The sequence below is a fragment of the Abramis brama genome (genome assembly GCF_963993115.1).
Source record: "Abramis brama genome assembly, chromosome: 15".
Lineage (NCBI taxonomy): Eukaryota > Metazoa > Chordata > Actinopteri > Cypriniformes > Leuciscidae > Abramis > Abramis brama.
In genome coordinates, this window is record NC_139977.1 from 23828041 (window position 1) to 23842749 (window position 14709).

The 14709-nt window shown below is 37.8% G+C and overlaps 1 protein-coding gene across 6 annotated transcripts in view; it reads left to right on the forward strand.

The window, feature by feature from the left end:
• The window catches only part of unc5da (unc-5 netrin receptor Da), a 235298-nt gene that overhangs the window by 192922 nt on the left and 27667 nt on the right, over window positions 1-14709 (forward strand). For all 6 annotated transcript variants that reach the window (XM_084137700.1, XM_084137696.1, XM_084137701.1 and 3 more), the window contains exons 7-10: window positions 1741-1905; window positions 3572-3607; window positions 5148-5336; window positions 11951-12355. In XM_084137700.1, coding sequence (XP_083993826.1) covers window positions 1741-1905; window positions 3572-3607; window positions 5148-5336; window positions 11951-12355 — 795 coding nt within the window. The remainder of the gene's footprint in view (window positions 1-1740; window positions 1906-3571; window positions 3608-5147; window positions 5337-11950; window positions 12356-14709) is intronic.

Consider the following 14709-nt stretch of genomic DNA (forward strand, 5'->3'; position numbering starts at 1 on the left):
TGACGTGTATAATTCAAATATTTATCTGACTCCAATATAATTAATCTAACTCCATTAAAGCTGTTGTTATTCTTTAACCTCTTATTCTTTAAAGGTAAAGGTCTTTCTTAGAACTGATAGGAAAATGTAGGATTTAACCTGAGCGTTTAGATAACGAAAGTTATAATCACTTTAGCTTTTAACATAATCAGTGATAAAAAGTAAGATTCTCAAAGCCTTTAAAGCAGGCAAAGTTATTTATTAAGTTACATGTTTAAATATACAGACAGTACAATGGAACAACATACTGTATAGAAAACTTGGTTGTAACAAATAATTTTATTAAGTTCACCACCATTCATTTCAGTTTATAGGCTGTCAGATGAGACCAAACATGACATAGTTACATATTAGAACACACTAGTAAATAAACAGTATGTAGTTGAAAACATAAGTCCTGTGAAGCAAATGGTACAGATGTGTCATTGAGGTGCAAATGACTCTGTCTCTCCCGACAGAACCATCCTGTGCCTGGAGTGTCCCATCAGTCCTCAATCAGCATATCAATGAAGTTCCTTGCACTAGATAGGCTTTAGCATACTGTGATGATGAAGGCCATTTTGCCACGTTTATTAACATGGCATTAACGTTGACAACACTATAGCTCTTCTGTAAATCTATCTGCATTAAATGCACTCTTTTCCCTCCAGCACTTTGTTCTTGAAAACCCAGAAGTGCATTTTACCAGAAGATTCAGTTCAGTCAAGTTCAATGCTGTTCAGTCAGGCGACGTGAATATGTCTCACTGCTATGGCTTGTTAATTAAACATGCTTTCTGAACAAATTGATAGCTAATCCATCTGTCTGGGAGTCTGCATATAAAGTAGGAATTTGACAGTATGTGCTGCGTTCGAATTGACCTGAGTGACAGAAGCCTCTCGAGTTTTACATTTGAAATGTGTCTACGTTCTGTTAATGTGGTGCCTGTTTACTGTCTAAAGCGAAATACCGTGCTTCTCGTAGCGAACAAGAGAGATGGAGCGAGACAGATAAATGGGGATGAAAGAAATTCATAAAGACAGACAATTGAAAGAGAGCGTGTGTATGTGACAGAGATATGGCGCTAAGAGAAAATCTGGATTCCGAAATTCCGAAAGTCGAAGTTTAGGGAATCAAGAAAGACAAATTAAAGGAGAAAGAAAATAGAAACCTGATGGAGTGAAAGAGAGGTGCAGAAGAAGAGAGTTATCAGTCGCCGGGTCCTCAAAAGCTCTTGCGCTGACTAAATGTATGGTTTCATTGGAAGCACCAATCACATGGGAAACACTAGTCATGTTGGGGGAAAAGTTATCTGAGGAAGGCACCAGTCGCTCTGCCACAGAAAAACTTAATCTCGCTCTCCAGCCCAGCTCAATCCCAGTACCCCACTCAACAGACACACAAACACAGCATTTGCATTTAGATTAGCCGAAGAGGAAACACCAGCAGCCCACAGAGTCGTTAAGGTAAAGGGGAAAGTCTGATGGAACAAGACAAAAGTAAATTGTCTTTTGCTTTTGTCAGAGACAAACCTTGAATCCTGGAAGTATAGGAACACCACCTGCGGAAAAAGGAAGCACAATGAGTGACCATTCTGAGAGAAAGTTTGTAACAGATACATAAGTTTGTTCCGAGAGGAAGTATGAATTCCATGCAAACTCTGCATATTAAAACTTCTTTGTGCTCTTATGAAAATGTGTATCTTTGTTTGGTGTGTGACAGTGGACGGTGGCTGGGCCGAGTGGACTTTGTGGTCTGTGTGTAGTTCTGAATGTGAGAGGCAACGCACTAGAGAGTGTACAGACCCGGAGCCAAAACATGGTGGCAGGCTGTGTGATGGAGCTGCCCTAGACACGGACAACTGCACCGGAGACCTCTGCATTCAAGGTGGGTAATCGGGACCATCATTGTTGCTATCATCATCATCATCATCATCATCATTACTATCATCTCCATCATTTTCATCACTGCTATCATCACCAATTTGTGCGCCATTCAGAACTGAATTGAAAATGCTTCTTAAATCCTAAATGTAATTAGGAGAGTAGAATTAAACTTACATGTATAGTATTATTTTAGTTTTTATTTGTTTTTAATATTTTGAGTGGGCTTTTTTATATTTGTAGTTTTCTGTTTTTAGTCATTTCGTTATGTTCTTTTGTCATTTTATTCTGTTTTTTTTTTTTTTATATTGCTAATTAAGTTTTAGTTTTTTTGTTTTTTCAGTTTTAGTTAGTTTTATTTATTTATTTATTCCCAGTTATTATTTTCAACTTATTGCCAAGGCAACATTTTTAATGTGCATATTATTCATTCTAATTGTGTATAATTATTATAATTATTATTATTTTCAGCTTTATTTTAGTTTAAGTTAATGATAATAACCCATGGATGGATGGATGGATGGATGGATATTAAAAAAACACTTCCTTTAATTATGGTCCACTTCCTGTGTGGTGTTGCCAGTTCAAATCAAATTCCTATTCTTTCAAATTCTTGCCCAACCTTGATCATCATCATTGCCAGTCATCTCCATTGTCATCGTTTTCACTACTTTCATCTTTTTCACTACCATCATCATCATCATCACCACCTGACCAAACTAGACTGACATTATTAAAACAGGTAAACAGGAAAAAAAGACATTTGTTTTTTTTATTTTGACATGAAGTATTAACGAAAAGACATGGATGGTGTAATGCTTTGTATATCACATGACGCTGTGTGTGGTGGTAACATGTTTAAAGAGGCTCAATATGCTCCTGATTTTCTGTTATACAGCTCATCCAACTTCCTCAGTGCAACACAGGCATAGAGCAATAAAAAAAAAAAAAATCATCTCACTTTTGTTTAGATCAGTGGAGACAAGTGCTCTGTGGAAGGCTGTCAGCGCCTGAATGAAACCAGTCAGTCAAACCCTCAGACGAGCAGCACTTGACAGGCCGTTTTGTAATTCCTTGGGAGAGGCAGAAATCTTCTGTTTTAATCCTCCTCGCTCATCATCCTGACAGTTCTTTAATCAATCTTTCCTGCCTCCATCCCCCGAGGGAGGAGGGTGTACACCTCGCCATCCTCTGCAGATGAGTCTAAAGCCCAACGGTGATAGACATCCCTATCAGAGACCAATTTCCTACACCTAATACGGACACACACAACCACGCACACTAATGTATCCGTAACCTTCTTTTTGTGTGAACGTGGTCATTTTGTGTAAAAGATTTGACAGTGATTCCAGATTACATGCCTGTCATTGATCATCATACATGTATGTAAATCTGTTTTTAGACAGTTTGACTCAGTGTCGTCTGTTATTTACCTCCTACATAATTCTCGAAATTCGTCTTTTGTAAGAGCTAGGAGGATTTCAGAGGTTTCTTCTCGCTTTCTGCAATGGCGCAACTTTGATCAGCTCACGCAACGTCACACCAAATAGGCTTTTTTTATATCTCCAACGGATTCGTGCAACTTACAGACATGCCTGTGTGTGCATGAGCATCTGAAAACTGCAGCATTTGTGCGTCTCATAGCATGTTATACGTGTCTGTTTCTGCAGACAGGAAGCTGCTCCATGATGTGAAGGTCCCGCAAGGTGAGTCGCTGCCACTTCACCTTTCATCTGTGTTTCTTTTCTTTTTCGCTTTGATTTTTTTAAACTTTAGTCTCTTAAATTCATTTAAATGCATCGCATTACTTTTGAATATCCTCACAGGCATATGAAGCATGATGTAATAACGCCACATTGCATCACAATCATCCATCTTAATATTGTCATTCTGTTCATCGTGCCTGTATAATTAACCCCTTTTTCTGTTATCATCATTCTGAGTCAATCTCGACAAACAACCTTATTGCAACCTTTACATAAGCTCATTTCCACACTGACATTGTTCAACATTGGGTTGATGCCGCGACAATTAGGTTTCCAATGAATCATCCAGTACGCCATTTGAAACAACCTGGAAAACCAGTTAAGTCTATGACATTTTAAAGACAGCTTTCAGAGTGTTGACTCAATGACTGAAACGGTGCCACATTAACTTGACAATGACGCAACAGGAAGATTAAACGTCTTTGACAGGTTTTCGCTTGAGGAATGTCAGTGTCCCCATCACGATTATAACATAGCAAAAAAAAACTCAGTCAACTTAACCTGTTACTTAACCTATGGTAAAATATTTTTTAAATGTTTTTGAAAGACTTATATTATTGCAATTGACAGTAATATATTGTGAAATGTAATTTATTCCTGTGTTGGCAAAGCTCAATTTTCAGCAGCCATTACTCCAGTTTTTAGCATCACATGATCCTTCAGAAATCATTCTAATATGCTGATTTGGCTAGTATGCCCCGCCCACACTTCCTGTTTCAGTGAAGGAAAGAAAACTCCAGAGAAAGAGAATGAGGGGGTTACAGAGTAAAGGAGATTGGAAAAGAAAGTGAGCAAATACACAAACACAAGTGCAAAAGAGATTCATTAGCCTGCCAAAGTTTTCCAGAGCTCCCAATTAACCTGCTCTGTTTGCTGTTAGTGCAGCTCCACATGTTTCTGGCTAGTGTTTTCATAGCCGCAGGCTTTGTCTGATGTTCCCTACCCCGTCTGGAGGCTTTTGAATGCTCAGGAACGACATGCTAGCTTTTCTTTGTTCTGTCTGTTGTTCATAGAGTCCTGGTTGAATTGTTAGCACAAAGGAGTCAGCAGATAGGGCCTAATCACAACAGATGAGATAATATAATGAGCCGCGTTGTCACGAAATCCCTGTGGAAGGTTTGCAGTTTTTGCTTTGACAGATTCTCTGCGTGTGTATTCATGTTGAGAGTCAGGTGTGTGGTTGAGGGTTGATTGTAATCGCCAATCGCTAGAGAACTTTCATTAGTGCTGGAGGTGTCTGGGAAAGACTGAGAGAGAAAGGGAGACTTCTGTGATGAAAGTGTTTTATGGTTACCGGTATGTCATTTATTTGCTGCGTTTTGTGGCTTTGTCACATCTGTGTACATCAAAATGAGATCCCTGAGCTATTTGATGGAAATCTGAGCAAATAAACAAATACCTTTATATAATCCTTTTTAAAGAATCAGTCATTGTTTTGTCATTTTGTATTTCTCTTCATAATAATTTTCTCTTCTTCTAGCTGATATGGAGAGCACTAACGATGTTGCGCTGTACTCTGGTCTGGCTGCGGGCGTAGTTACCGTCGTCGTGCTGGTCATCGCTGTAATGCTGTACAGGCGGAATCAGAGCGAGTATGGTGTTGATGTCATCGACTCGTCCGCGCTGACCGGAGGATTTCAGTCCTTCAGCTTCAAAAGTGCCAGGCAAGGTGAGCGAAAACAACGACAAATTGATCCAACTTTATTTATGACTAATTACGGTGTTTACAAGGTAGATTTATGAAAAAACTGTCATTACTTTCTTTTTTTATTTTCTCCACAATTTCCTACAGTTAATTCAGCTTGAACTGTTTAACCTGCAAACTCTATTCAAATGTTAAAGAAGTTTTGAATTACGTTAATTTTTATAATTTTATAATACCCCAGTACCATTTTTCTCTTTCTCTCTGAAATATAGGCAATATACAGTGTGTGCATATTCTGCATAATTATTAGGCACGTTGATTTTCTGATTTTTTTTTTTTTTTTCAGGCACATTTTACCAATTCCAAACCACAATTATCTTAATAACTATTATTAATTTTGTATTTAATCATTTATAAGTGATATATAATTGTTCATGAAGGCTGGAAATGAAAATGCCTTATATTCAGGTGTGCATAATTATTAGGCACGTTTTCTTTTACAGATAAAATAAGCCAAAAAAGAGATTTAACTCAGACTGAAAAGTCAAAAAATATTGTCCCCATGAGAAGGATGCAATTCTAATGCAATACTAGAAATTGCAGTTAAGACATGGCCATTGGACAGTGAAATGATCATTGGGTCAGCAAGGCCAGGGGATTCTTTTCCAGTGGCGGAACTAGAGTTTTATACATGGGGTGGCCAGGGGGAGGTCACTGCTACTTTCGGGGGTACACACGCACACACACCCACACCCACAGGAGTCAGAGGTATCTGTGTCCTCTCTTGATGCATCTTATTTATAACACAAGAACCATTAGTATATAATCACAATATAAATGCCACAGCCATCAACAACAAGAACACACATGAACCAACATTTTAAAGGTCCAAACCTGTATGACCTTCTTCTGCGGAACACAAAATAAGATATTTTAAAGCATGCTGGTAACCACACAGTTTTGGTTCCCATCAACATCCATAGTATAGAAAGAAAAAAATACAATGGAAGTCAACGGGAACCCAAAACTATTTGGTTACCAACATGCTTTAACATATCTTCTTTTTGTGTTAATTTTTGGGTGAACAATCCTTTTAATTTGACAAAATCATCTCAACTTAAATTCCTGAATTCGGTATGTGATTGACTGCCTGTGTCTGGTAGATGCTCTGAGCTGTTGGTGGTTGTGAAGTCTAACCACACTGACTCAGACTAGCCTCAATGTAGGGAGATGCTCTGGGGTCCAGTGGTGATGCAAGGACTGGGGTCTGTTTGCACCTGATCTGCCTGTTTGTGCTTCTTTAAAAAGAACTCGATATCTCTCTCTTTCTTTTCATGTTTAATTGGTCCTGTGCAAAAATATGACATCCAATTACCAACACTTTTATCTTAAGTCAAAAAAAAAAAAAAAAATGTCAGTCACCGCCAGCGTTTTTGGTCATTTTCACAATTTCATGGCACCCAACAATATTTTGTTGTATGAATATTTGAACATGCAATATATCAAAAGAAAGAACAGACCCTTTGCTTCGTGCATTCGTGCATCAATACTTGAATGTTGGTAAGTTTCATAAAAAAGCACCATGAGCAAAAAGCTGAGAAAATCGCATTTTTATCAAAGACTACATCTAGATCAGATTCAGAATGATGATCAAAACACAGATGAGTAAATCGAGTAAGTCAACACCCCCAAAGCTTCACAATCGTATGCTGATCGCATTATGATATCGCTTGTTTCTGCTTCTTTGCCTGCGTTTTGATCTGGAGGTACTCGTTCAGGAGATGTGTAATAGTGCCCCATACCTTATAACAGCGAAAACACAGAAAGCCATAAACTCGTCAATGGCAGGGAGAGAGTAATTTAAATTCCATTCATAACTATACATTAAAATCAACTACCAGTCTAAGTTACCACTTTGATCATTGCTAGCCTTATTCTGAACTGAAGTAGCCTAACTGAGCCACCTAATCGATTTCAAACTGCCGAATGTTAACTCGCTGAACACTGTCAGCTGTAGCCTAGTTCCCCACATCACTCAGCTAAACATTTGTATACTGTAACGTACACGGCATGGTATGCGTGTATTACTAGGTGTAAGCGTATGGATTGTTATGCTAAATTGCGAACCGATCTCTCTAGTCTGATTAACTGGTAGCCTATTGCAGCCTTATTAACTCACATAGCGTCTCATAAAATTTATTCAGAGCAAACAACCCTGATGTTAAACCTTAAAAACTTACTTCAAATATGATGTTTTCTTATTCTTCGGTATCTTGCAATATTCTCTCGTCCTCTACTCGTCCGTTTGAAAATTGTGTGCGCTGCGGCGAACGTAAAAAAAACCCCCATCAGCATCAGCAACTGCCAATGGCAAATACAATTTTGTACCCCGGACACCCCTCTGGCTCCGCCACTCTTCTCCATCTGTATTTGTCTGGCCCTGCTGACCCAATGAGTATTTCTCTTTCCAATGGCCATGCCTTAACTGCAATTTCTAGTATTGCATTAGTATTGCATCCTTCTCATGGGCATTTACTAATTTTTGACTTTTCAGTCTGAGTTAAATCTCTTTTTTGCTTATTTTATCTGTAAAAGAAAACGTGCCGAATAATTATGCACACTTGAAAATAAGGCGTTTTTCATTTCCAGCCTTCATGAACAATTACATATCACTTATAAATGATTAAATACAAAATTAATTGTAGTTATTAAGATTATTGTGGTTTGGAATTGGTACAATGTGCCTGGAAAAAAAATATGATCAGAAAATCATCGTGTCTAATAATTATGCTTTTTCTAATAATTATTTTCTTATTGTGTTCTTTTTTGAAATATATTGTTTTCATTGTATATTGACTTTTGTTTATAGTACTGTTTTTTGCTGGAAAATTCTGAAATGACATGATTTGCAGTTTGAAGTATTAGACCTGACACAAATTTTGGAAACAGGATTACAAAAATAGCGTATTTATTCAAATAAATACAAAAATGCATAGACCGTAAAGAAGCACATATATTATTTAGTTATTTAAACCTCTTGTGGTTGATAATCAATTTTTTATATGATAGTTCTCCCAAAAATTCTTTCATTGTTTACTCACCTTCAAGTTGTTCCAAACCTGTATGAAAGAAATTCCCCATTGAGTTCCGTAGTATTTTTTTCCCCCACACTATGGAAGTGTGTGGGGCCCATCAACTGTTTGGTTACCCATATTCTTCAAAATATCTTCTTTTGTGTTCATACAGGTTTGGAACAACTTGAGTGTGAGTAAATTATGACAAAATTGTCTTTTTTTGGGTGAGCTATCCCTTTAAGCACCTCCTTTCACTGACCATTTACTAAAAAAGAAAGTTTTGAGTTTCAGACCATATTTTGTATCCTTTGTTTTCCATTTACCTGTGTAAGAAAAAAGATTGATGCCTTGCCAAAAATATGATTTTTTTTCCCCCTTCTACAAACTTCTTGTAGAACATTCTCTCACTTTACTATGTTTCTTGTCTCCTTGCTCTGCTCTGAACCAGAGCTAGAGGGTGTTAGTTGATTTACTTTCCATGTCGCTCTTCTCCGCTTCTTTGGCCCATCTGACGCCCCCAGAAAAAGAGATTGATGTTGATGGAGGGGTGCAGAGAGCAGAGCACTAGTTCTCTCTTGCTTGTCTGTTCAGTAATAGGGCCTGTTCGCAGTGCTATCACTCTCCTCGGCCCACTAAACACCACCATCACTACAGACACACAAACACACACGCGTATCACCAGATGTCTCGACAGGAAGTTTCAAAGTGCTCATTGAGGAGCTAAACACAGGGAGGTGATAGACGCCACAGTATACCCTTCAAATGCTTAAAAAACATCAACGAAATGATGGATGGATGGATTAATGGAAAAAAGGATAGATGGATGCAGGGCGCTTAGGAACGATCCAAAAAGTGGGGGAAGATACATTATAAACCATATCAGTCTGGCTCATGAATATTAATAAGGTGACATAACAGTAGCCATGACTGATTTTCTGAAAAGCAAAAATGATGGATGAATGGATAGTTGGATTTACTGGATTAAAATGGGCTAGTTGATGCAGTTACTTTAAATACATCTGAAATATTTGCCCAGAGATCTCATCACTATGAAAATCTTGACTCATTCGCTTATGCATTTACGACTCCACAAAACTGTTGTAATATCATTGCAATAACCATGTTGCCTAGGCGACAGATATTTGGCAGGGCTGACAATACACATACAGCAGCGAACGACTTTGATAGACACTCGTATCAAGCAAGACAACTGTTGTCATGGAGCTCAGAACCTTTAGCCTTGTGTGACAACTCGCGCACATTTAGATTTTGAATAGATCTGCCGAAGGAGAGGTTTCAAGTGCAAGCTGCAGTCTATCCTCCTGGGCCTCAGTCCAATCTGTGAAAGAGAAAATGAGTCCCTCTCACACCTCTTTTCGCCACCTCTCTTAGGGAAGTGCTCTCGTTCAGCCATTGCTTTTCGATGAATAAAACCGATTGAGAGGTATCTGTGCGAGTGTGATGCGTATTCGTGATCTGTCAACGCTCTCAGCAGTGCTCATAATGAAACAAGTGGGATCACTTCACACCGATGTAACAGCTGGTTCTAATAATCGAAAGATTGTTGTTGCGTTTGTCTTGATAGTTCAGTTTGAAAACTGGAGACATTCAGTTCAATCATAATTTTACGCTAAGAGTTTTATAAGGGCTACACATCAAGGTTTGGCTGGTTACCATGATCCAGTGAGACCCTGCTGGTAGATGCCGCCCACCATCTGGAAAGCACTAAAAGCATCTGTCCCCTTATACTGTGTCTCTTGCTAAATATAGAGTGTGTGTGTGTTTGTGTGTGTGTGTGTGTGTGTGTGTGTGTGTGTGTGTGTAGTGCTGTCAACGTTAACGCGTTATTGCATGCGATTTCATTTTTTATAGTTTAACATGTTAAAAATACTTAACTCAATTAACACAACATCCGTTTTTTCCATCACCCTTTGGCTAGCGTTACGTTATATTATCACGCTCTTATTCATGCAAATGATTTTAAACCATTCAAGCGCGACAAGACAAAAGAGAACGCGCAGCCTGTCCATGTGACACACGACACACTGGAAGATGCGCCCCAGTATCGAGTTCTCTTTGGCACTTGAACGAACAAAATGTCAGTTTTGTCGAGAGTCCTCATAAAAGCAGTCTTAAATGAGTTAAATAAAGTCTTAAATGAATGTAAAGTTCAACAGCAGCAGGGATTAATGTGACAGCAGCCACAAATTCTGTCCGTCAAAAAGAAAAAATGGAAAAAAGATGCCATTAAGCAAGTATTAAATTGAGTGACCCGTGCTGGCAAAATTAGTCACAATGAGCAAATTTCCAAAAATGAATTTTTGTTATTTTCACAATCTCTATTTAAAAAAATGTTTTCTTAAGGTTAAAAAACAAAATCACCTAGTAACCATACAAAAACTTACAATCTCTGATAATTACACTAAATTTGGCACACACCAATTCAAAACCAAATATCTATAGGAAAATATATTAAGAAAATATATAGAATTGGTCATTTTTACTCCAAAGGATGGTACAAATAGTCAAATAAATTTATCATAACCTACTACATTAGCTAAGGCAAACTGAGAGGTTTAATTCGGTACCAAGAAAGATATGGTTGAAGGATTCAAAAGTAGAGATTCTTACAGTTGAATTAGAGTTGCACTTAGAGTTCAACTAACACAACTAAAAAGTCATAACGAGGCTAATATAAGGTGGGGAACATACATACACACAGGAATATATCATATACATTCTGGAATGACTTATATTATTAGTTAAACGGAAAGAATATTTGTGTATGTATATTGATACGTCTCTTAAATGTCCGCCCATGCCACATGGCCTTTCATGCCTGCCATGGGAGGGAAGTTGAGTTGATTAAGATCTTTTTGAAGCTGACGAAGGAGTTTGGAGGTGTTTCTGTTTAGCCTCTGCCAGCCCACTAAAGTGACAATGGGGCAATTTGATCCAGACTCATCGGTGCTAGGCCTATGATTTACATGAAAAAAGCCCAAAAGGTTAAAAGATTTCTGAGGCTTCGAACTGAATAAGTCATTGTGATTTTGTCCAGAGTGACGCTACAATAGTATAGAAAGGTGTCATTGTCAACAAAAAATTATTTTCCCGGTGAAAAAATATTTTGACCAGAGTGACTCACACAATGACAAAAACACCAATTTACTGACAAATTTAAACCAGGTTTTGGAGTTTGGGGAGTTAATTATTAGCTAATTAGTTAAAACTAATATTTTTTTACAAATATCAGATTTTTGAATCATGGTTTTCTTTATTAATATGAATCATATTTTACAACAAAACAGCTTCACATTTTTTTTAAAATATAATAAAATAAAAGACTATGACAGTTTTGTCTATGTGATTTTTTTTTTTCTCCAGCCTTTTAATGAGACTCAAAATGAATTTTATTTCATAGATTGACATGTTAATCAGAAGATGTGTACTCAAGTCATTCTATGTTTGAATTGCATTTGAATGTATATTTGAATAGCTTAAAAGATCCAGTCGAAACAAATGATCATCATGTCATTTAGCAGTCTACCATACTTTGTGTTCCAGGAAACCCTCTGTTAATGAACTCGTCCATGCAGCCAGACCTGACCATGTCACGGACCTACACCAGCCCCATCTGTTTCCCTGACTCCATGGAGAAGGAGCTCATCCCTGAACCTGCACTCTTTGACCCCCTCCCTGACCTCAAGGTCAAAGTTCACAGCTCCTTCATGGTGTCTCTTGGTGTGTCCGAGAGGGCGGAGTATCATGCTAAAGCCCCTTCCCAAACGTTTCCTCGTGGCGTGGTGCAGGAGATAGGAGGGGGAGGGGGCACGCTGGGTGGGAGGGGGAAGAATCAGCTGACCCCTGTTCAGCCAACGCTGGTCTCTAGTATGACGACTGGCAAGCGGCCGCTCAGGACCAGTGGGGTGTTCGGGCACGGCGGAGGACGACTGGTGGTGCCCAACGCAGGTGTGTAAATGTTTTTGCACTTGTGTTTAATGCATGTCGTAGAAAGATTAAAGAAGAAGCAAGAGAGATTCAAACACACTACATGAAGGAAAAAAACACAAACAACTGCAGTTTAATAAGCAAGAGGCCAGTTTCAGTCCGCAGCCCAGTCAGAAATCTGATTCTTATTTAGAATATTAGAAATTTAGAACTAGCTTTCAAATCATCAGGTAGAATTTGAAGTGAATTTTAAAACTGTAAATTTGAAATTTTCATTTTGAATTGGTGGAATTCAAATTATAATTTTTATTTGTTTATTTGTTTTATATTTATTTTTTAAAAGTTTATTCCCATTTTTTACAGTTCTGGGGTAAATTAGAGCATTCTGTGAGAGTAAAGTTTGCTTCCATCATGGTCCATAAATTGATAATGGTCCAGTTAAAATATTATAGACTACCATTCAAAAGTTTGGGGTCAGTAAAAATGTATCTTATGCTCAACAAGGCTGCATGTATTTGATCAATATTGATTCATAGTGTGAATTTTTTTTACAGTTTAAAATAACTCATCTGTTGTAATATATATTTAAAATGTAATTTATTCCTGTCATGGCAAAGCTGAATTTTCAGCGTCATTTCTCCAGTCACATGATCCTTCAGAAATCATTCTAATATGCTGATTTGTTGCTCAAGAAACATTTTCTTGTTATCACACAGCTGAAAATGGTTGTGCTATTTTTTGAGGAAACCATGATATTTTTTTTAGGATTTATTTGATGAATAGAAAAACATTCTTATAACCATACAATTCTTTAGCATCACTGTTGATAGTTAATGTGAAGTATTCATTTCTTTAAAAAAAAATATTCTTACTGATCCCAAACTATTAAATGGTAGTTCATAAAAATAAAAATGAAATATAGCTGCAAGCAGCAATTATCGGGGCCAAGCGCAAGCAGATGACAGGATATGCCAACATGGCTGAAGGTGTCAGACCAACTGCAACAATGAGCAATTAAATACATTTAAAGAGGATTTTAGGCGAAATGGCTGAAAAATCATATAAAAAGTCATTCAAAATATGATTTCATGGATTATCACTTTCGACCAATAGGTGGCACAGTTACAAAACTGATGTGATGTGGTCAGAGTGAAGTGACAATGACACATACAAAGTTTGGTGTCAATATGTCAAGGCATTGCAGAGATAAAGCCTGAATAGTGCTTTTAGCATCATGCCTCAACTTTGCTGCTACGCTTTACGAAAACGGTTTCGTCTATAGACACGAAATCCATAACTTTTAGTCAGCACAGTCTGGAGATGATACGATTCGATTTTGGTGCGACTTGGTAAACTTGGTATCTATGTTCTCAGCGTGACCTAAGGAATATATTAAGACCAGTGGCATTACAATAGGCAGATTTATTTGAAAGTTATTAGCAGTTTTGAAAAAAAATTAGAACTTTTGACCAAAAGGTGGCGCTGTCTCGAAATATTTTGAGTACTTTCAGGGGATGGTGCTGATGGCATATTCTGAGTTTCACAATATTACACTAATGCATTTGTTTAGTATAGCATTTTATTTCACAAAACTGTATTGAAGTCAATGGGAATTTCATGTTTTGTTCTATTATAGCGCCACCAAGAGGCTCAGTCCCACCATTTTTTTTATGTGTCCTCAGAGTGAGCCCATACATATGTGTGTCGATTTTGGTGAAAATATCTCAATTTGCTTCGGAGTTATAGACATTTATATGAAAAAACACGTAAAAAATGACTGACACATGACTTTGATTGGATTTTACTACCCCTTACTATCAATATTTTCGCATTTGGGCAAAAAGTATTCATTTCTTTAAAAAAAATATTCTTACTGATCCCAAACTATTAAATGGTAGTTCATAAAAATAAAAATGAATAACACATAATGGGCTGTTTACATGTCCTGTCTAAGTGGCTGGTTCATGGCCAAGTCTTTGTAAGTCTATGGAGAGATGAACTAGTATGCACACGCATCAGTCTCTTCTTTATTCTCTCTCCAGCTTTCTTTTCTTGTCTTTCTCTCACATACACAGTATATCCAGTGGCTGTGCTGTGTGTTAGAGAGGCTGTGCTCACAGCACCCAGCGGCTGAGAGAGCGGGCGACTGACAGAGAGACCAGCAGGGCGGCATTGATTTAGAAGTCTCTAGGGTCCATATCTCTCTCTCTCCCCCTCTCTCTCTCTCTCTCTCTCTCCCCCTCTCTCTCTCTCTCTCTCTCTCTCTCTCTCTCTCTCTCTCTCTCTCTCTCTCTCTCTCTCTCTCTCTCTCTCTCTCTCTCTCTCTCTCTCTCTTCCTTCTTTACACTCCCTTGCTCTTTTCCACCTCTGATCCT